The sequence below is a fragment of the Gymnodraco acuticeps genome, unplaced genomic scaffold (assembly GCF_902827175.1).
Source record: "Gymnodraco acuticeps unplaced genomic scaffold, fGymAcu1.1, whole genome shotgun sequence".
Lineage (NCBI taxonomy): Eukaryota > Metazoa > Chordata > Actinopteri > Perciformes > Bathydraconidae > Gymnodraco > Gymnodraco acuticeps.
Window position 1 is genome coordinate 1289598 of NW_022990235.1, and position 20969 is coordinate 1310566.

A 20969-nucleotide genomic window follows, 5' to 3' on the forward strand; every position below is an offset into this window, starting at 1 on the left:
GTGAATCATTACCGGCCGGGCTTCTCGCTTAATGCTAAATGAGGTTTGTCATTAATTTCCATCTTGAGGTGATTACAGTGGAGCAGCGATAAAGGTTTCACAACTACTCGCAACCCCGCAGGAGTGTTTTCCATTGAGGATTTTGAATGTAGACAGAGTAATCATTTGTCTTGAATCGCACAGGCAGACGAGGAGATGGGAGTGTTTGCCATTCCTGGAGGCAGAATGTCATAGTAGTGAGTAAGAGAGCAGCAGGCAGGTCTGTGCTGGCCTCCGCGCCTGCATAGGTAAACATATCCTCTGTCTGACAAGTGCAGACCTGAGAGCTGAGGAGAAGCTATCTCAACACGGGGCTGCAGCTTGCCACACACACAGACCCTACAATATATACAATCAGGGTCTCTGGAGATTCTGTATTTTGTAGCACTTAACAAGGCAGATGCTTCCCTCCCCGGGTTTTCTAAGCGTAGTTTCGCTGGAACATTTCATGCCTCTGCGGCCCTCCCTGAACTCTCTCTGAACACTTCAACTCAATCGTCTGTCAGATCTGAGTGCAATTACTTTAATTTGTCTCCTTCTCTGTCTCCCTCTGTTTCTATACTGCAATATTTCTGTGGTTCGGGCAGTCGATCTGCTCCACCTGATGGCGCCTCTTCTGCCTGGCAGGGAGCAATGTAGCCCTACTGGCTGCCAGCCAGACCAGCTTGAGTGTCTGCTCAGCTCAAAGCCCTGCTCCCACTCACACACACACACACACACACACACACACACACACACACACACACACACACACACACACACACACACACAAACACACACACACACACACACACACACACACACACACACACACACACACACACACACACACACACACACACAGTCACACACACAATCATGTAGACATGCCAAGCTCAAGACTGAACGCTTACACAGACACATCTTCTATCCCCCTTGTCTCTCTGTGACTTGTTCTCTGTTGGTTGGATTTTCTTGCTTTCTGTGAGGCTCTGCTCTTGGCTGTAAAAAGTCACTCCATGTTCTGACATATCTGTGTGCTGCCTATGAATAATGCCATTAACAGTCATACAGTAGCATTTTTAGAAGTCGTGGGCTCCTGAAATATCCACTGTACTCCATGATGTAATATGTGCACTTTATCTCTGTAAGGATCACAATGATTAACCGTCTAATCTCTTTCCTCTCCCCAGTCTCCAAGCCCGGCCCCAGCCAAGAGGTCCAAATTTGACAAATTACAATCTCCGTCAGCTGACAAAGACAGGAAACCCGACTGGCTACAATCGCTGTCAAAGTCTGCACACAAGGTTTGTATGCACACATTGCTAGTGTGAAAACCGGATTTGCCGCAAAGGTCAAAGGGGGAACTTATAAGCCGTTGTCTTTTTGAATCATCACATTATCACCTATGTATGGCCTCTCAACATTCAGCCTAGTTAAATGAAAAGGGGCCTTCGAGTGTGTTCACCACAGATTACTTTATATTCTAGTGGTAGTTTATTGTGAGTTTGTTTGGTTTGTTGTTGCAGGATCTGAAACAGGTCCAAATGAAACAGAGGCCCTCCGCTTTCCGCCCCTGGTCTCCCAAAGCAGGAGAAAAAGAAAAGCCGGCCACTAAGAAGGAGGTGGATAGGTGAGTCATCTGATGAAAGCTGTGGTAGTTTTAGTTTTAAAGAGACAATATAATTGTTAATATCAGACTTACAACCATGGAAATCTTTATATTGATCTTCATTGTCTACACAGGTCCTACTCAAAGACTCACGAGACTTTGACAGCGGCTCCCCTGGCCCCTCCAGTCAATCCCAGGGACAGCCACACTCCTAGCAGGGGGTCAGCAGTCATTTCCAGGCCACCACAGGAGATGCATAATGGAGACGCACAACCTGAAGTAAAACCGCCTCCCTGCAGTCCTGCCAACCAACCGGAGGACATGGACACAGACGGAGAGATCGATGTGGACAACTGTGATGACCGTGAGTTGGAATAATCAGAAGAAACAGAAAACTTGACAAATGACAAGATGTATACAGTTGATATTATACACAGGTTTTACAGTTACAACTGGTTTTACACAGTGAGCCCCACTGGACAGGAGGTCAGGGTGATTCCTGTACAACTCCGCCCCCTGGTGTTTAGTAGAAGAAATACAGGGAAAATACAAGTTGCATGCTAATCTTGCTGTTATTAGCCAAAAAAACAAACCCCAACATTCTACTTTTCCATGTTTTAAAACTGAGATCTAGCTAATAACTAAGTAGCTAGTACTTTCCACCTTTTATGCCAGGAGGTACTTTTACCTTAAAAAGTCGAAATTACAATTAAAATACATGAATACAAAGTTATGTATCCATACATTGAGTCGACTTGAAACACATTAACACATCAAGTTTGCAATTAAGTGTGAAAATAGTAAACACAACCATATTCTTGGTATGGTCTTCTTATTAATGTAAAACTATGTTTCTCTTAGGTCCCGTGCCAGCTTCCTCCATGGCTTCTCCCCCATCAGCCTGCAGCAGTGTGTCTCAGACTCTGACCCCTCAGAGCGTCCCTCCACCTCAGGACGCACCCGGCTGGCAGTCGGAGATGGTTTGTCCAGAGATGGACACCCTGAGACAGATGCTGTATGGAGGCACAGACAGCAAAGAGGCCCGGGAAAAACTCCTGCAGGAGATTATCAAGATAAGAGTGAAGCAGGAGGAGAAGCTGGCAGTTGCTTTGCAAGCGAAACGAAGCCTTCAGCAGGTATGACATCCTGTTCCTGTGAAATACTATGTGGCAGGAATGAGAGTCATCTCTGTGTTTTAAACATGAAATGATTCTGATGTCTTTGTTACCAGGAATTGGAGTTTGTGAGGGTGGCAAAGAAAGGCCGTCTTCGTGAGGCCATCGAAGCCAAGCGAAACCTGCGAAAGGAGATCGAACGCCTTCGCGTGGATTGGGAGAGGAAGATGAGGGACGCGGAGGAGTCTAGTGGGCGGCTGAAAAGAGAGCTGGAGAGGGAGAGACAGCTGCGAGTGTGTGACAAAGGCTGCGAGGCTGAACGTCTCCGGGTCAAGTACTCCACTCAGGTGAGATGTCTGCAACATAATCAACACAACCACCTGTATATACTCTGTTGATCTGTGATTTTTTGTATCCCTTTGCTTCATTTGTATACTGACTGCCACCTGTTGTTTTGTGCAGATTGAAGAGTTGCATGTGCAGCTCCAGCAGGCAGAAGCTGACCGTGAGCAGCTGAGACGAGAGCTTCAGCAGGAGAGAGAAGCTCGGCAGAACCTGGAGAGTGTTGTTAAAGACCTGCAAACCCAGCAGGCCCTGCAGGCCGACAGCAGCCCTCCTGCAGAGCCCATGGACGCAAACACAGACGCACACAGACAGACCACACAACCCACCAACGGATCTTAAAGTTTCACATTCAAAACTGGAGAAAGAGACTCAATAACAAAGGAGCATGGTAAAGGACTTTGTTGCACCTCCTGTTAGGGAAAAGAGAACTCAACAAACTGCAAAGTTTTGGAGAGGAAAAATCAGTCATATATAATATGGTATGATACAAATCAATATTATTATGACAATATATGAATTTTATGAAATGAACTGGAAAGTAGCATGATGTCTGAGCATGTTGTAGAGCGTGAAATTAAGAAAGACTTCTTCAGTGATGACCACATCTCTCCAGTGACGTCAGAGACACATAACGCTGTCCAAGGATTTTATTTTGGTATAAGCTATTCTATGATGTGCAAATATAGCCACATAACACTACTTGAATATGAAGGGAAGAAACATGTTGAGTGGATGATGAAACTCTTGGTGCCACAAAATATTGGTACACTCAAAGGTGTCATTGCAGACCACTGGAAACAAGAGACACCAGTTTACCACTATGTACTTTTAATATCGGCTTGCTTTTTATAACTGTGTAGAGGATGTACTTTTTAAGAAATAATGCTTGCGCAGCACTGTTATTCCACAGGCAAGAAAAAACATCCATATACAAACATGTACGCATGTATACCGGCTTGTCTACCTTTTGTATTTTATAAACCTGAAGTATTGGAGGTTACGTGGGCTGCCTTCAGGTCCACCACTGTTTTATGCTTAGATATTTTATGGAAGTGTTACTTTTTAATATTATAATGCAACTTTATTTGTTGTTTGAGCGTTGTTTTCCAGTTTTTGCAACCAAACCATGTGATAAATAGCAAATATTCTTGCCCACCTTAGTGCAGATAGGTCAACAAATGCCCTCCTAAAAGAAAGAAAAAGACTTCAAGAGATGTCTGTTTTCGTTGACATGCGGTACTTCTGATTTTCTATTGAGTATTGTAAAATAATTTATATTCTATAATAATAATTTGCTGCCTATCAACAGAAAGCATTCATTTTTAGTCACTGGTTTTAGGGCTCTTAAATCAACAAATGCTGTTTATATGAACAACATTTCTACATATTATACGAAAATATGGATATATATTTTTTTACTTTAAGAAAAGGAATTGCACTTTTTAAAGAAAATAACCTTGCATTGAGCATTGTACTCCCTGTTACATTTTTAAACACAAGTTAAGAAACTTTGAATTCAAATACACTTTCCCTCAGTTTCCTCTGATGTAAATACAATGATATTGTAAATAAGATATTTGTCGGTATGTTTGCTTGCTCCAGACTTAAATTGATTATGAATATTATTTTTTGCTCTTACTTGAAACCAAAAAGAGACTATATTTGGATTTTAAAAACTGCAATTGTGTTGTTGTATCCCTGAGCATCATTGCGATCACAGGGCATTCAGCAGAATGAATGGACCTGTTGGTTTGAACGAGGAGAAGGAAACCATCAAAGGTCATAAACCTATCAATAGTTTTTCTAGGTTTGACACAGCAACAGATTATTATAATTTGTCCCTTGATTTTGTTTATTTGAAAAGATCTTTATTATTTGATGAATTATAGAGTATATATTACACTACAGACCAAAAACTGAAAAATGGATTTGAAATCTCTGCACCTCCAGCTCCCTTCGACAGATAGACCAGAAGCGACACTTTCTATCGGTTTCATCCATAGGTGCTCTCGTGTATTTGAGACAAGAAACACTTTTATGTCTTATCATTACTTATGATACCCTTGCTCAGTATTTGTTGGGTACAGTGTAATAGCAATATCCATTTTGTTAGCTGATGCTGTTGTAGTTTTGGTTTGGATGTGGGGTTTCACTTGCCTCTTGTTTAAATGTTTTCTTTTCCTTTGGAAAACTTGTATAATACCCATTAAAATCTAAATCAATCCTAAATCGTTCTGAGAAGTGTTTTTGTTATTGTGCCTGCGATGGAAACTGTGTTACAGTGCATGTTTGTGTCTCGCAACTTGGAACGCCGAAATGTATTACAGACATTCAGCGGGTTAAGAAAGGTTAAGGTTGGGTAATTGACAGAAATCATTCCAGCCTGTTTCCTCAGTTTCACAGACCGTCTCAAGTCAGAGGATGGTTAGCTCACATCCCAGCCCTCTCTTTACCAGATCACTCCTGAATTTGTTCATGAATATCTTCATATAAACCAGAAGACAGACTTAAATACAATAAAAAGAGATGCATCGTACTAATATTATATATATGATATGAAAGCTATTGAAGAAAAATACTTTCCATAAAAAACAGCATGATTTGGGTCACCAGCTGGCGGCCCAAGTATTGAGACTCGGTTTCCGTGCGGAGGACACAGGTTCAAGTCCAACCTCGCACCATTTACGCATGTCCTGCCCTCTGTCTCTCCCTTTCAACACTGTCACTATTCAATAAAGGCTAAACTGGCCAAGAAAAAAAGAAACAGCATCATTTTTGTAATATTTACAACGTTTGTATGAAATAGAGGAATCAATTAAACGCAATACATAGAGTTGAGTCTTCCTTGTCAAGTGAATAATAATATCTGGTCACTATTTTAAGTTACTGTTTCACATGACATGAAAGCTATTAAAATACTGAAATTATCTTAAATGAAATGTAATGTAAATTTTCTTTTGAAATATCTTTATAAATAAATCAATAGCACATAAGTAAGAAAAAAAAGGCGTGCCACATATCACACGTTATTGTATAATTTCCCCTGATATGGGCAGGTTAGAATGGAGTTATTGAAAATAACATTGATCTTGTATCTTCCAATTGGTAATTTATTGATGGTCCCTAAGTAAAATCCGGTTTTATCAGTTATCACAAGAGAAAACTAGTTTTTGTTATCCTAAAATAATTGCAAGCATGTCATACTTTTGCCTGATTTATTTTGCCAATTTTCACGATGAGTTTGTACAGCAAAAAGCTTGAAATAAAAAATGTGCGTGTCTTTTTATACATTATATTGTATGTCACACATTTCCTCTAGGGGGGATCATTGCACACAATTGAAGGGTGGATAATGTAGTGCTTGTTAAGTCAAATGCACCAGTGTGAAAATATCCCTAAATCATTATTTTGTATATCCTGAAAACCACCTATTGAATCAAATTCAATTGCTTTACTATTTAATGATAAGGACTGCCATTGTTGTAGTTAAATGAATATTAACAGTCTTTCTGCCCCACTCTCTTTCTTCAGAGGCTTACTGGTTGCGTGAAAATCCCTGCATGAAAGCAACGCACAAGCCTTAGCCTACTCCAGGATTACAGCTTGAGGAAGATTTAGTCACTGACACATGTTGCACACTCTTTCTCTGCGAACCTCCTCTGAATGCAAAAAATAAACACAGAAGAACATATGGCTGCTACACCGGATCAATGGTCATTTCATGATGAGGAATGAACCTTCAGGATGGGAATATTGTTCCCTGATCCAATATGGGAAGATTTAAACAGGAAGACATGGATATGCTGCGTGAGAGAAGCTGTGCTATAAACAAACTTCCCTGAGGAGTCTTGCAGAGTGAGGTGAGTTAATGGGACAGGAGAGTTTGACTCAAATGTACAGCTCAGGGATGAACAGCACCCCAGCGATGGCTCCTCTGTCTCCAGGGCCGAGTGACACCCCACCACGCTCGCCTCTGTCACCCAAGAAGAGCACCTTTCAGTCTTTGGGGTCTCTGACATCAGGAGTTATGTCCCCCTCGCTTAGTAAGGGCTCCTCTTATCAGGCAAGAAAGGCTTCGATTGCCTTGAACTCATCCAACCCGTCCATAATGACCTCTTCGAAACTCTGGCAGAAAGCGTCCATCTCCAGACTGGCGGAGGAGTTTTTCTGGATTGGTGGCAGTGTGGTGGCACAGCCAACATGGAGACTGGGTCAGATGGGTAAGACTTGTAAATTACTCAAGAATATTCAAACACAAAAATACTGCAGATAAAGGTTGTTAAGTAGCATTTTAAAAATATTTTGTTCACACAATATATGAAATTTTAAACATTTTGAACTTTAACCCTGATATTTCAATACAATTTTCCTTTAAATTAGTGCATGTCTCAACATAACAGAGTAGGCCAGGGAAGCCTGTGAGCATATGGACTGTAGACAATCCTTTGGGATTAGCCTAACTGAAGTACCAGTTTGCGTCACATGCATCTGAGCTTCAGATTACATGGGTTACCTGCTCTCAGCACACAAAACAAACACCCCACTTTCCCATTGGCCTGAGCATTACATGATAATTAATTGCTTGATCTGAGATGTTATTTCAGTAGATGCACTTTGTACCCCTAGCTTTAAAAAGTTCCAAGAAATATCAGCTGTAGTTAGTATAACATACTTTGATTCACAGTGAGGGTCTTAATAGATTTGTTTTTTTTGGCAAAGATAATTTTACGGTGGTGGATCTTTTCCCTTATTTTCCCTTTTATCATGAACACATACAGCTACAGTTGCAAGAAAAAGTATGTGAACCCTTTGGAATTACCTGGATTTCTGCATAAGTTGGTCATAAAATGTGTTCTGATCTTCATCTAAGTCACAACAATAGACAAACACAGTCTGCTTAAACTAATACCACACAAACAATTATATGTTTTCATGTTTTTATTGAACACACCATGTAAACATTCACAGTGCAGTGTGGAAAAAGTATGTGAACCCCTAGGCTAAAGACTTCTTCAAGAGCTAATTGGAGTCAGGAGTCAGCCAACCTGGAGTCCAATCAATGAGACGAGATTGGAGGTGTTGGTTAAAGCTGCCCTGCCCTATAAAAAATACTTACTAATACTATTCTTAAGAAGCATTGCCAGATGTGAACCATGCCTCGCACGAAAGAGCTCTCAGAAGACCTACGATTAAGAATTGTTGACTTGCATAAAGCTGGAAAGGGTTACAAACGTATTTCTAAAAGCCTTGATGTTCATCAGTCCACGGTAAGACAAATTGTCTATAAATGGAGAAAGTTCAGCACTGTTGCTACTCTCCCTAAGAGTGGCCGTCCTGTAAAGATGACTGCAAGAGCACAGCGCAGAATGCTCAATGAGGTGAAGAAGAATCCTAGAGTGTCAGCTAGAGACTTAAAGAAATCTCTGGCACATGCTAACATCTCTGTTGACGAATCTACGATACGTAAAACACTGAACAAGAATGGAGTTCATGGGAGGACACCACGGAGGAAGCCACTGCTGTCCAGAAAAAACATTGCTGCACGTTTGAAGTTTGCAAAAGAGCACCTGGATGTTCCACAGCACTACTGGCAAAATATTCTGTGGACAGATGAAACCAAAGTTGAGTTGTTTGGAAGGAACACACAACGCTATGTGTGGAGAATCCAAAGGGTTCACATTTTTCTTGCAACTGTACTTAAATCCCTGTATGACGCAGCCTATAATCTCATGAACAAGTGCTTGATGGTAAACCTCTGCTTGTCTCCACTGCTACCTTGTTTGTTATGAAGCCTCAATCACAATAATTCTCTCAGCAAAATGTTTCAATAATACATTTTATCATAGTATTACTGATTGAATGTGATGATCCGTGTGGATTTCAGTCAAGCTCAACTAATAGACGATACATAATGTGTCTCCATGTGCGTCCTTGTAGTGGAGAGGTGTATGTGCACTATGCAGATCGGCACTCAGATGACCAAAATGAAGGGGAAGAAGAAAGGACTTGTCCGATTCTTTTACCTAGACGAACACAAGTCCTGCATCCGGTGGAGGCCCTCCAGGAAACATGACAAGGCTAAAAGTGAGTCATGAACAAACTGAGTTTCAATATTTATTTTGGCGGAGCTGAACATACAGTACAGCTGGCTGTCTTGAGTGGGTTTGGTGTTTGGATTTAGACCTATAGATAGGCTACAATTATTGAAAGTGTATCACATGGCGTGAAAACGTATGTTCTTCTCTAAACTTCTGTTTTAGCATATTTCGCCTATGTTTTTCTTTGGTTATGATGATGTTCTTAGCAACCAGTTTCTTGTAGTTTTACCAGGAAGCTCGGAGATGTTGATGTTTAGTTGATTGACCACCAAGACATTTATTTTATCGTCTGTTTCAGTAACTATCGATTCCATCCATGAAGTATGTGAGGGGAAAAAGTCAGAGATGTTCAGGCGGTACGCAGACAACCGTTTCGACCCAAACTATTGCTTTAGTATTTACTACGGGGAGCGAGTGAAGTCCCTGGACTTGGTCTCCAACAACGCAGAGGAGGCCCGCACCTGGATCACCGGGCTCAAATACCTCATGGCTGGCATCAGTGATGAGGACAGTTTTACGAGGAGGCAACGCACCCGTGATCAATATCCTTTTTCCAGTTTCTCATGCACATGTTTAGTTTTTAAATGATTAATTATTACAAATACATCACTACTTGTCTAGGCTATCATAGAGGTAAACACAGCCACTTGTAGAAGAACAGCAGACATAAACTGATTCATGATCATGGCTTTGTTATGTTCTCCTTAAGTGCATCCTCACATGGTTACAGCAGACTTTCTCTGAGGCCGACAAAAACGGAGATGGCACCTTGAGCATTGGAGAGGTTCACCAGCTGCTCCACAAACTCAATGTGAATTTACCCAAGGAGAAAGTCAGGCAGATGTTTCAAGTAAGACAAAGGTTGATTATGCAAACTTACGTTACATATATCTACTGAGCATGACCCAAAGTCAAAGCGATCTCTGTAGCCTACTTTTATATCTTCAGAATGCATATTGCATAACTGGAAATATAGCTTTTTTCAATTGTGGCTTCATGGCTACACTACAGATGACTACAGACTACAGATACTATAGATGTCTGTACATAATGTAGTGTAAATCCATCTGATACCTGTTTACATATTTCAGTCTGGATCGAAGTATAAAATAAAAAAATAGGTTTGTGGATGGCAAATAAATTGCATCCAACAGAAAATGCTTTCAAACATAACTTAAACCCAGACAGCATCTGCAAGACAGGACCGTAAAGCAATTATTTTTTTATGTACTCTTTTTATGGGCAGACACACTTTCTGAATGTACAAACTGGCTACAGAAAGTAAAACCGGAAAGTAAAGTGGTAGAAGGTTTTTGATGTTTCCCTAAGAAGCCTATTCTTGTGTGATCTTCACATGATTTTATAGACGCGGTAAGATACAAGGATGGTGATAAAACCAGCAAACAAATATGTAATTACAGTATTTTGGCATGAAATTGCAAGAGAGTGCCACAGGAAAGCCATATGGCCTCCGCTGAACAGATGGCTTTAGTTTCACTGCAGTATTGCTTTAGTTCAGTAGCTCTCTGTCCTCTCCTCCTGATAATGATGATAATCTCTGTGAAAGAGCTCCATCATGTTTGATGGAGAGAGAGATACATATATCTTTCAGATGAGTCTACAGTGGTACATGTTTTCTTTGGCAGGGTTGTTATCTGAAATCACAAAATGTGAGTTATTTCTTGTTCATAAAATACTTGTTGTCGTTATCTGTAGGAAGCAGACACAGACGAGAACCAGGGCTCTCTGGGCTTTGAAGAATTCTGTGCGTTTTACAAGATGATTTCCACTCGCAGAGACCTCTACCTGATAATGATCTCCTACAGCAATCAGAAAGAAGTCCTGGATCTTCACGACCTAGCACGCTTTCTGGAAAACGAACAGAAGGTATACCAACAACATTTGTGTTATCATGTAAAGTTGTTCAACTCTACTTGACACTTACACATTCATGGTTTTCCTCTAAAGCCATTCAATGTATTTTTGGTGTGAAGTTACATTCCGTATTGTAGTGTTCATTGTTGGATACAAATGTTTAGTTCCAAAATAATATATTAAAAGCCAAACATGGCAAACAAAATATTATTTGTAAGGATTGATACATAATAACTCAAATGATCATTATAGAACATTTCCTACTTCACAAAACATGTATTTAACATACGTGTAAAATGTCAGATGAGGTAAGCCAAAAATAACATTTCCTGATGTTTTATTTACAGATGCGAGGTTTGCCCAAAGAGTATCTAGTTGACATAGTAACCCAATTTGAGCCATGTCCTGAGAACCTGCAGCGAACAGTGCTGGGTATTGATGGTATGGGTAAATAGTTTATTACAACTATATAACAATGCATCAGTAATTTCACATGTGTCAATTAAACCTGACATGCAATGAACAAACAAATAATACACCTGCACTGAATCTCCCTTTCTTTAGGTTTTACTAACTTCATGAGGAGTCCGGCAGGTGATATCTTCAACCCTGAGCACAATCAGGTGAACCAGGACATGACGCAGCCGCTGACCAACTACTTCATTGCCACTTCACACAACACGTACCTGACAGGAGACCAGCTGCTCTCTCAGTCTCGAGTGGAAATGTACGCCTATGTTCTGCAGGCAGGCTGTCGCTGTGTGGAGGGTAAGAGCCTAAAAACAGAACTGCAGCTCTCTTCACTGTTATTTTAGGACATTACAGACAATGTGACTCACTCATCCTTCATTATTTCTTCTTCTCTTATTTATTTCTCCCTTTGCAGTGGACTGCTGGGACGGGCCTGACGGGGAGCCCATTATTCATCACGGCTACACTTTGACATCCAAGATTCCATTTAAAGAAGTCATTGAGACAATTAACAAATATGCCTTCACAAAATCACCGTAAGTGGGGTACTGATTTTTGCAATCTTTCACAATAAACAGCATCTTTCATGTTGGTTCAGGTGTCATCACCTCGCCCCTCCAGGTACCCAGTGATCTTGTCCATAGAGAACCACTGCACTGTGCCTCAGCAAAAAAAGATGGCTGAGTATCTGAAGGAGGTGCTGCAGGACAAACTGGATCTGTCCGGTGTCAACGTTCATGAATCCAAGAGGCTGCCTTCCCCTGAGATTCTTAAAGGGAAGGTTTTGGTCAAGGTAAGTTGTTTTTGCAACATCTGCAGCCAAATACTGCTCAGGAGTATTAAACAAAGCACACAAACAAAACTGACTGGTAATATTCATTAATTCATTTATGTTTTCTAGGGTAAAAAGCTACCAGCAAACCTAGATCCTAGTGCAGAGGAGGGTGATGTGTCGGATGAAGACACTGGTGATGAGGAAGAGGAGGAGGAAGAAGATGACGATGATGATGATAATTCACAGGCAAAGATGGATTGATGGATGGATAGACAGACAGACAGACGGATAGACAGACAGACAGACAGATAGACAGACAGACAGACAGACAGACAGACAGACAGACAGACAGACAGACAAACACAGACAGACAGACAGACAGACAGACAGACTGTCTTGATTGGTGAAATAATGTATTATGTTTGACTGTTTTAGGGACGGTAGTATCGTTAACCCTACCAATCAAAGAAAAAAGAAAAGACGATTTGACAAATCGATCATAGCGAGCTTCAAACGAAAGGTCAGCCGCTTGCTTATTCTCTAAACGCTTTTTTAAATGGCCCATTCTACAATTTCCCAGCTACTACAGATACTGCAAATAAAGTTTATTTTTTCAGAGGAAAAAAAGGTTACGAGTGAAAAACAAGACAATACCTGGTGGCGAGTCAGACCACAGCAAGGAGAAGGCACAAATAGTTTACCATCCCAAGTAAGACTGGTCATAGAATTAAACACTTTTAGTCATTTCCTTTTCTTAATATTGTGAGTTATACTTACCGTATGTCTATATCTCTACTTTCAGGAAGAGGAAAACAATGAGGTTGTCCCGACATCTGTCGGACCTGGTCAAGTACACAAAATCGGTCCATGTGCATGACATAGAAACACAAGGTAAAGGGTCTTAAAAAATGTGAACATCAAAACATACATACAAATCTTACAGTCAATAAAATATTCAAGCAATGAATGTTTGATGCTGTGTTTATTCTATCTGCTAGCATTTGAAAACAGTTGGCAGGTATCATCCCTCAACGAGACTGTTATGAACCAGATCTTACAGCTGAAAGCAGCCGAGTTGGTCCGCTTCAACCAACGCCAACTTATAAGAGTCTACCCGTCCAACTACAGAGTGGACTCAAGCAACTTCAACCCACAACTGTACTGGAACGCAGGATGCCATATGGGTAAGATGGTCACAGAGACTACAATGATGCCTACTTTAAAGTTACAGTGAGAGGTTGTATTAAGTCCTGCAGCAGTTTTTCATTTGTTTTCATGTATTTTATTTTAGTTGCACTGAATTATCAAACAGAGGGCCGGATGCTTGATCTGAACCGAGCCAAGTTCTCAAGCAATGGGAACTGTGGATATATTCTAAGGCCAAAGGTCATGTGTAAAGGTATGTGCATATACAGATTGCCTAAAGTGAAAGACAACTGTCTTTGTGGGGTAGTTAATTGAGTTTTGTTTTTTTCTCAGGTGCCTTTAACCCCATGTTAGAAAGTCCCCTACAAGGAACCAGAAAGATTCAGTTAGTGCTGAAGATCATCAGCGGACAGCAGATTCCTAAACCCAAAGACTCAATGTTTGGGGACAGAGGAGAGGTGAACATGCTGCTCTTTTAAGAATATCTATTAAGACAATTGGACAAACCATTAAAAAATATATTTCTCATCACTAAAATGCTCTTTTACTCATGTTTCTCCTCTTGCAGATTATTGATCCCTATGTTGAGGTTGAGATAGTTGGTATAAATGTGGATTGTTCCAAGCAGCAGACCAAGGTGGTGGATGATAATGGTAAGTCTTATCTCATTATTTCATAAACAACCATCGTCCCAATAGTTTTTCTATTTGTGTGACAACTGTTTAACTGTCATTCAGGTTTCAATCCAATGTGGGAGGAGACCCTTGTCTATAACGTCAAAATGCCGCAGATCGCTCTGGTGCGTTTCCATGTGTGGGATCATAATCCTCTTGGACGAGAATTCATCGGACAGAGAACTGTTGCTCTCAGAAGCTTGATGCCAGGTAGATTACTTGATGGGATATCTGATATGCAGACTTTTGCGATGTGACAAACAATACCACGCTGCAATAAAGTAAATTAACCATTCAAATAAAATAAAATAAATGTGGCTTAACGTAAAAAATGTAATGTAAAATGTGCAGGTTATCGGCATGTGTACCTGGAGGGGATGGCGGAGTCATCCATCTTTGTTCATGTCGCTGTCAATGACATGTCATTAAAGGTAAGGTTATCTTAATTAAGTCAAATCAAATTTCATCTTTATCTGACAACTCTGTCTTTAAACCTTTGGTGTCCTTTATGACACAGATGAAACCTGGAAATGCGGTGCATGCGGCCAGAAAACACATCCAAAAAGCAGCTCAGAAGCATATGAAGGGTCCTCAAAAGCAGCCTTCTCTAGACTCCTCTGTCCAGTCCTCAGAAGACGGACGTGGTCTGTTCTTCCGCAAGGATCTGGATACCATTTCCCAGGACAGCAGGAATGGAGAAATATTTCCTCTGTTACAAGGCCCAACAGCCAAGACTGCAATCCTAAAAGGGGCCATGAGTGAGCCATTGAGGCGGGCGCACCGAGTTAAAATTCATGAAACATCGGGGACAAGGAGGGGAATCTTCAGCCGGGTGTCCTCCATTGACTCCTACCACACGGGGGCTGCTCCCTGTGCAAAAGAGGACAGCTTTGACCTTGAGACCTCACCCCAGGCTTCCTGCGAGGTTCCTGACAGCCAAAACTCAATTCAAGAAGAGTGGGAGAATGAACTTGCTGAACCGCCAGAGTCACACTGTGCTAAGCAGGAGACAGTTCAGAGGCTTGAGCCAAAGCATCCTGAACAGTTTGAGGAATTACCAACAGGACCAGACCCAGACAAGTTCATTGCTATTAAACCTGAGCAACCAACAGACACTCAAAGTCAGCCTGATACACTCTCTCTGCCTCGGCCTCAGCCTCTGCCTAGACACAAGCGACAGCATCTGCTTCAGCCCGAAGAAAAATTCTTTGCTCCACTGTCCCCTGCCAGGATGAGACGGACTTTAGAGGCTCCAGCCACACCTGGACAGTTTACACCAATACGAACAAAGGCCCGCTCACGCAGTTGCCCTCGAAAATCAACTGCATCTCCTCAGACACCTATGGTAACCCGCAGGCCTGCTGTCCCCTGGCAGACCCAAGGAGCACACAACTACAGCAGCTACAGCAACCAGGTGAGACCAATCCCCAACGGCCTCCTCCTGTCTGACAGCACATCCAGCGGCAGCGGCGGCAGCACAGACAGCCTGGAGTTTCTTCCGTCCTGTGTGCCAGCTGGGGCAGAGTCACGTGAAGGCACCCTGCAGAGGGAGATGAAGGCCCTTTTTGACCAGAAGATGAGGGAGATTGGCTGTAAATCCCCAATATTTCTAAATGGTGAGTCAGAAATGATGTGTCATAGTCTATATATACACTCTATGGTCATAGTAAGTAAATCAAAAGAATTGCAGATACAAATTTGGTTGACAGTATTAATCATGCATTTCTTTTTTTTCTGTTTTTTTCCCCTTTACGTTAGAACAAGCTGAGATTTGACTGGTCCTTCAGAAGACAATGAAGAGAGTAACAATACAACCACAAACGGTTGTTCCAAGAAATAATTGAGATTTTCTTTATAGATCAGTAGGAGAATACCACGAAATGTACACAATTAGATATATTTTTTTATTGTTATAGGCCCGCTGTAATGTTTACAATTAACACAGTTTGTATGCATGAAATAGTTTTTTTAAATACATTGTTGAATCATCTGACGCCATTGCCAACTGTACAAAACAGCATAAAGCACTTATATAAAAGTAACAGTAAACTAAGCACACTAGCAATATTTGTTAGTCTTATTGTTAACACTGATCACTGATTGTTTTTATCATATAAAATCTGTCTGCTTTTTTATTGAAATGTTAGTAGTACTATTTTAAAATCAATAAATTGCTTATTTGAATAAAATGTGAGTCCTGTTATTTTATATGCCGATGTAAAATATTATTTATTTTTTTCTGATGAATCTGATATATATTCAAGCAAGGGAGTTCAAGACCTACATTTAAGTTAACACTTCTGTCAAATGTTTAAGAAAATGCTCAGCTATCAAAGCTAAAAGTAACTATTGTCAGATTTCCTAAGAATAAAACTATGTTCATGTTTTTTATGCTTTTTCTTTATCTATGACAACATTTTCTTGGGGTTTGTTCGCATTACTTGTCCTCAAGCGCAGAGTCAGTTCTTCAGTCAGCACGGTGCAGCAGGATTTCTGTAGGATCGACAAATAAACAGAAACAATAGGTAAACAAATAATTCATCTATGTTGTTTAATTTAATGTCAATCGTTTTTTAGATGAGATAGATTTATTCAGACAAATGAGAGTCTGCATTTTCTTGTTGTGCTGATATGAAAACCAATTGGTTAATGCTTGTATCTGTACCATATGTGTTGTTTTCAAATGGTTAAGTTAACGCTGCAGACCTACAGGCTTATGAAACCGTTCAAACCCCCTTTTGGATACATTTAAGTACACACTGTTGAGCAAAGAACAAGGCTGTTTGGTCTAGTTTCTGAAAGGTTAGGAAGTTTTGTTTGTGGATGTTTTTTTTCCTTCCGCCTAACGGAAGTAATGTGATTTGAATGCACTTGCACTCACCCTCTGCTCAGCTGCACTTCTGCGGCTCTTGGAGGTGAGCTCCAGGACAGCCAGCAGTGCTCCCAGACCCAGGCCCAGGGAAAGAATCAGAAACATCCCCTTAAGGCTGTGTGGCTGCACAGCTGACGACTTGGCCTTGTCTGCGATGCAGCTGCTGGCCCACCATTTGCTCCGCAGGTAAGCCAGCTCCCCTTCCTCGCTCAGCTGTAGGATTGCCACACTGAGGTTCTTTATGATGGGTGAGCCTTGAGGAAATGTATAGGTTTATTGTTAATTATACAATTTTAATTATTAATTCTTTCAAATGTCATTTTCTATTAGTTTTATAATATGCTTAAGCTCACCAAGGCTGGCAGCAATGCTGTATCCTCTCATTCCAACCACTTCATGAGCTCTGACCAGCTCACAGTGACGTGCTACTGCCAAGTCCAAAGAAACAGACTCTCCAATAAAGGCAAAGTTTCCTTCTCTTGCACGCCAGACCCCTTCGTCCATAGACGAGACAAAACTCTTGGTTTTCTCCATGTGTTCAAAGATTCTGCGGTACACTGGATTGTTTGAATTCTGCATGAATGAAAAAACTGAATAAGAGAAACAGCAGAGAAACAGGGGATTCATAAATAATCCAATGTCTGTAGTCTACCTTGAAGAAGGCAAGGGTGGAGGAGCCACCCAGACAGCCATACTCGATGGTGTCCTGATTGGCCAAGTCTTCAAACCCTTTCACTGTGAGGTGAGTGGATTCAGAGGTCTTAGTGGAGCTGAGGTTAGAGAAATAACATGCCAGGAGGACGATGGTGAATAACCACCAGCTGCAGCAGATGACACGTCCTGAAAGAGCTTTGGGGTGAGGGCCAGCACCTGACAAAAACATTTGAGGGAGATCATTTTATAGAACACAAACAATAAGTACATATATTGTTGTCCATCTCAATTTGAGGGGAAACAATTGTACAACATAATGTGTCACCTTGTAGAGTCAGAGCTCCAGCTGTGTACCACAGGCTGTGGAGAAGGCTGAATCTGTTCTTCTCACTCTGAGGCTGACTCCACTCACATGGGCTGAGTCTGCATTTGCATACAAATATTACTTATTAATACGATCGCACTCAAAGGAATTCCACTGCCAGCAGAAATGTGAAAATATCCACAGACAAGATATTCAAATCCACATCACATCAATACAAATCCACTAATAAATCATTAATATCACTGTTTTAATAGATTATACTTGAATCACTAACCTGGCAGCTAAAAAGATGCAAGCAGCGGTCCCGAGGTAGGCGATGAGTATGCCGACCCAGGTCTTGGCTGTAAAGGGAGACAGGAAATCAAAGAGGCCCATTCCCTCTGAGATATCCTTCCTCAGAAGGATGCTGATTCCTGTCTGCATGAATGGTTTGGTCATCCCCACCGCTTTCTCCCGGGCTGCAGTGAGCGTCAGCGGAGCAATAGCGAGGTCCGCCTCCTGTAGAGAACGCATAAATACTTACTGTTAATTTATAGAAACTGCTTAAGAGACTTTAATGCACCAGCAACCCTGCTGATAAAGTTTACAAATTCACTGATTTTGAATGTATCCGTTGTGAGTCACAGACACCAGCTGGGGTCATTCTAAATCCAGCAGAGAGGATGGCTGCCCTTTGACCTTTCCAAATGTCAGTGTTGATGCATGCACTCACCCCTCTCACCACCTCTCCAATCATCCCATTCCAGTTCCCGCTCTCATCCTGTCTGCCGTATGCAGAATCCTTCACCAGGTGCACCTTGTACTTGAGGCCCAGTTTCTTGGCTACTTCAGAGAGCAAGTCCATGCAAAAGCCTTCCAGTTGTGAGCCTTTGGACACTGCATATGGCTCTTGCTATACAAATAAAATACATCGAAAGACAATCAGTGACGTGTTGCATCTTAAATAGTTTACATTTCATGGAGGTTAAAATAAAAATACCTTTATGGTTGTAATTCTCAGCTCTGATTGCACTGGTGTTGAGGGTGAAAAGTAAGAAACATGTCAGTACAAAAAGTCTTACACATAAGCATGTTAATCTTTTCTATGAAAGCTTGGAAATGAGACAAGATATGAGGGGGAATAAACCCATTGGTTCTCAACATATAATCTGAGGAGTCACAAGATGAGTAAAGGGATAAGAAAGAAAAAAGTGTTTACCTCTTCAGGCATCCTTTAAATCAAGATGAAAAAAAGTGACCCTTTGATTGAATTTCAAACTTTGATGGGGTCACAATTGCATGCTGTTCCAATTTAAGGGGGTCAAATGCGAGAAAGCATGGGAACCATTGGAATAAATACTGTAGATACATATTGTTATCTAGGAAAGGTTGATCACAGCTAAATATGGAAAGATCAGAGGTCTCTTTTGTGCATTGGCCATCTTTAGACTTGACTGTAACATGCAGAGATGTCTGAGATTAACATTGGGTGACCATGTTTTGACCTTCTTGTCACAACTGTTTTCCGGTATCCTAGAGATCTGGCCTCTCTCCTCTTTTGAAAACGGTTTGAACACCATAATCTGTTTAGAGCATTGTTTTAATTCAAAGACTCTCAATGCCATGGCACTGTGAGATGGGAAGGAAGTCAAAGAGTATCAAAAGCCCTCGATTCAGGCCAAGGCCTCGGGGATCCATCGCCACAGGGTGATCCTGACAACCATCAGATCCTCCTTTTCAAAAGATGACACGTATACAAGCTCTTCAAGACTTTTTGGCCACTCAGAAACACAAGGCCTTTGTTTGCTCCATAGAGTTAAATTATTACCGTTTTTTGTGAGAGTGACAACTGGCTCGCTTCCCTTTCTGTTTTTCAAGAAGAGTTGGACAGGATGTGTTGCTACACTTTGATATTGATCCGAGCTGGCTGTTTATGTATTTATGTCTCCTCAAGCCTGAGAAATTTCTACCAAATCCAGCAGTGAAAACATGAGGAATTTGGCAGGGGATAAAAAGAAAGCTGTCACCACACTGAATAACAAAATGCAGTGACCGGGTCAAACTATGAAATATTGGTGAAAAGGGACAAACCTAAGTTTTCCAATGTTGTCAATCCAGCCAACTTGTATAACCAAAAGCCCATTTAGTCAATTTCAACATGGTTCAAGGTTAAAAACGTATTTGTTTTATCTTACAAGCCGTGTTAAATCTTTTGATTTGGTGTATCATAATTATTTCTGCCTAAGTAAAACCAGTGATAAAAAATAAATAAAGTTCCTTACCTGCAGTGCACACTCCCAAGTCCAGGAAAACCCCAACAGACAATACACAGAAGCCAAACAGCATCCTGATACTCTTGATTTGCATCCTAGAAGATAAAAGATGTGACTTAAATCAAGACACCAAATAGTGCCACCAACAATCATTAAGGAGAGAATATGATGGATGTACCTGAGATGAGTCCAAGATGTGGCTTCTGAATTGGGACGTCAGACTTCAAACCGACCTGGGCGATCTCGACTCTGATGCAGTGTGATCTGAAGTTTTTCAGACTCAAATGTGTTATGGAAACAGCCAGCAAAGTTTTTGTGGGTGGAGAAATAGGAAGGATTTTGAAGGGGTGGGAAGAAGCAGCAGGAGGTGCACATAAACAGCTCCCACTGTGGATCATCATGTGGATTTAATACTTAATATGACCTTGAAGAATCATTTTATAATAATAAAATGATCATGTTGTAACAGTAACATTACAATTGTATTTCAATGAAAATTAATATCACTCTTTTTATAATGTCTATTGCATGTTAACAAAGTTGAATAATTATGGCTCCTGAATATCAAAGCAGCTGTCATGCTTGGTGTTTTGTTCAGGAAAAAGTTCATTCTTTAGAACTGTTACTGATATTGATTAAATACGTATGAATAACTAATTAAGATTAAATGTATAAATATATATGTAACCATTTCTTTGGAGGTGTTGTGCAAGTTTGGAATGAGAAGGTTAACAAGC

The 20969-nt window shown here is 40.9% G+C and overlaps 3 protein-coding genes across 3 annotated transcripts in view; 2 read left to right on the top strand and 1 right to left on the bottom strand.

Annotated features, from left to right (window-relative positions):
- The window catches only part of skib (v-ski avian sarcoma viral oncogene homolog b), a 32081-nt gene extending 26762 nt beyond the window's left edge, over nt 1-5319 (top strand). The window contains exons 2-7 of the mRNA XM_034219380.1: nt 1212-1325; nt 1548-1651; nt 1765-1994; nt 2492-2766; nt 2862-3092; nt 3208-5319. Coding sequence (XP_034075271.1) covers nt 1212-1325; nt 1548-1651; nt 1765-1994; nt 2492-2766; nt 2862-3092; nt 3208-3429 — 1176 coding nt within the window. The 3' untranslated portion in view covers nt 3430-5319. The remainder of the gene's footprint in view (nt 1-1211; nt 1326-1547; nt 1652-1764; nt 1995-2491; nt 2767-2861; nt 3093-3207) is intronic.
- Nucleotides 5320-6997: 1678 nt separating this feature from the next.
- plch2b (phospholipase C, eta 2b) lies at nt 6998-15904 on the top strand. The gene is made up of 21 exons (XM_034219214.1): nt 6998-7040; nt 7116-7310; nt 9028-9174; nt 9487-9730; nt 9909-10038; nt 10905-11075; nt 11411-11504; nt 11628-11831; nt 11950-12070; nt 12156-12327; nt 12436-12555; nt 12927-13018; nt 13112-13200; nt 13308-13493; nt 13601-13708; nt 13789-13913; nt 14024-14108; nt 14193-14339; nt 14481-14560; nt 14647-15745; nt 15888-15904. The coding sequence occupies exons 1-21, from the start codon at nt 6998-7000 to the stop codon at nt 15902-15904; spliced, it is 3669 nt and encodes a 1222-aa protein (XP_034075105.1).
- Nucleotides 15905-16020: 116 nt separating this feature from the next.
- On the bottom strand, nt 16021-20548 carry si:dkey-183j2.10 (glutamate receptor U1). The gene is made up of 10 exons (XM_034219221.1): nt 20411-20548; nt 20242-20327; nt 18960-18991; nt 18693-18872; nt 18255-18478; nt 17981-18078; nt 17654-17871; nt 17355-17574; nt 17011-17255; nt 16021-16622 (listed from the first exon to the last, which is right to left on the bottom strand). The coding sequence occupies exons 2-10, from the start codon at nt 20324-20326 to the stop codon at nt 16518-16520; spliced, it is 1407 nt and encodes a 468-aa protein (XP_034075112.1). The 5' UTR covers nt 20327; nt 20411-20548; the 3' UTR covers nt 16021-16517.
- Between the last annotated feature and the right edge of the window lie 421 nt (nt 20549-20969).

Excerpts from the sequence above, each read along its gene's own strand:
- plch2b (XM_034219214.1), top strand. The coding sequence starts at position 6,998 with ATGAACAGCACCCCAGCGATGGCTCCTCTGTCTCCAGGGCCGA. Across the intron at positions 9,731-9,908 it reads AGGCAACGCACCCGTGATCA|ATGGTTACAGCAGACTTTCT; the intron begins ATATCCTTTTTC and ends GTGCATCCTCAC. Across the intron at positions 12,071-12,155 it reads TATGCCTTCACAAAATCACC|GTACCCAGTGATCTTGTCCA; the intron begins GTAAGTGGGGTA and ends TCGCCCCTCCAG.
- si:dkey-183j2.10 (XM_034219221.1), bottom strand. The coding sequence starts at position 20,326 with ATGCAAATCAAGAGTATCAGGATGCTGTTTGGCTTCTGTGTATTGTCT. Across the intron at positions 17,872-17,980 it reads TGGAGCTCTGACTCTACAAG|GTGCTGGCCCTCACCCCAAA; the intron begins GTGACACATTAT and ends TGTTTTTGTCAG. Across the intron at positions 16,623-17,010 it reads GAAGTGCAGCTGAGCAGAGG|AAATCCTGCTGCACCGTGCT; the intron begins GTGAGTGCAAGT and ends TCGATCCTACAG.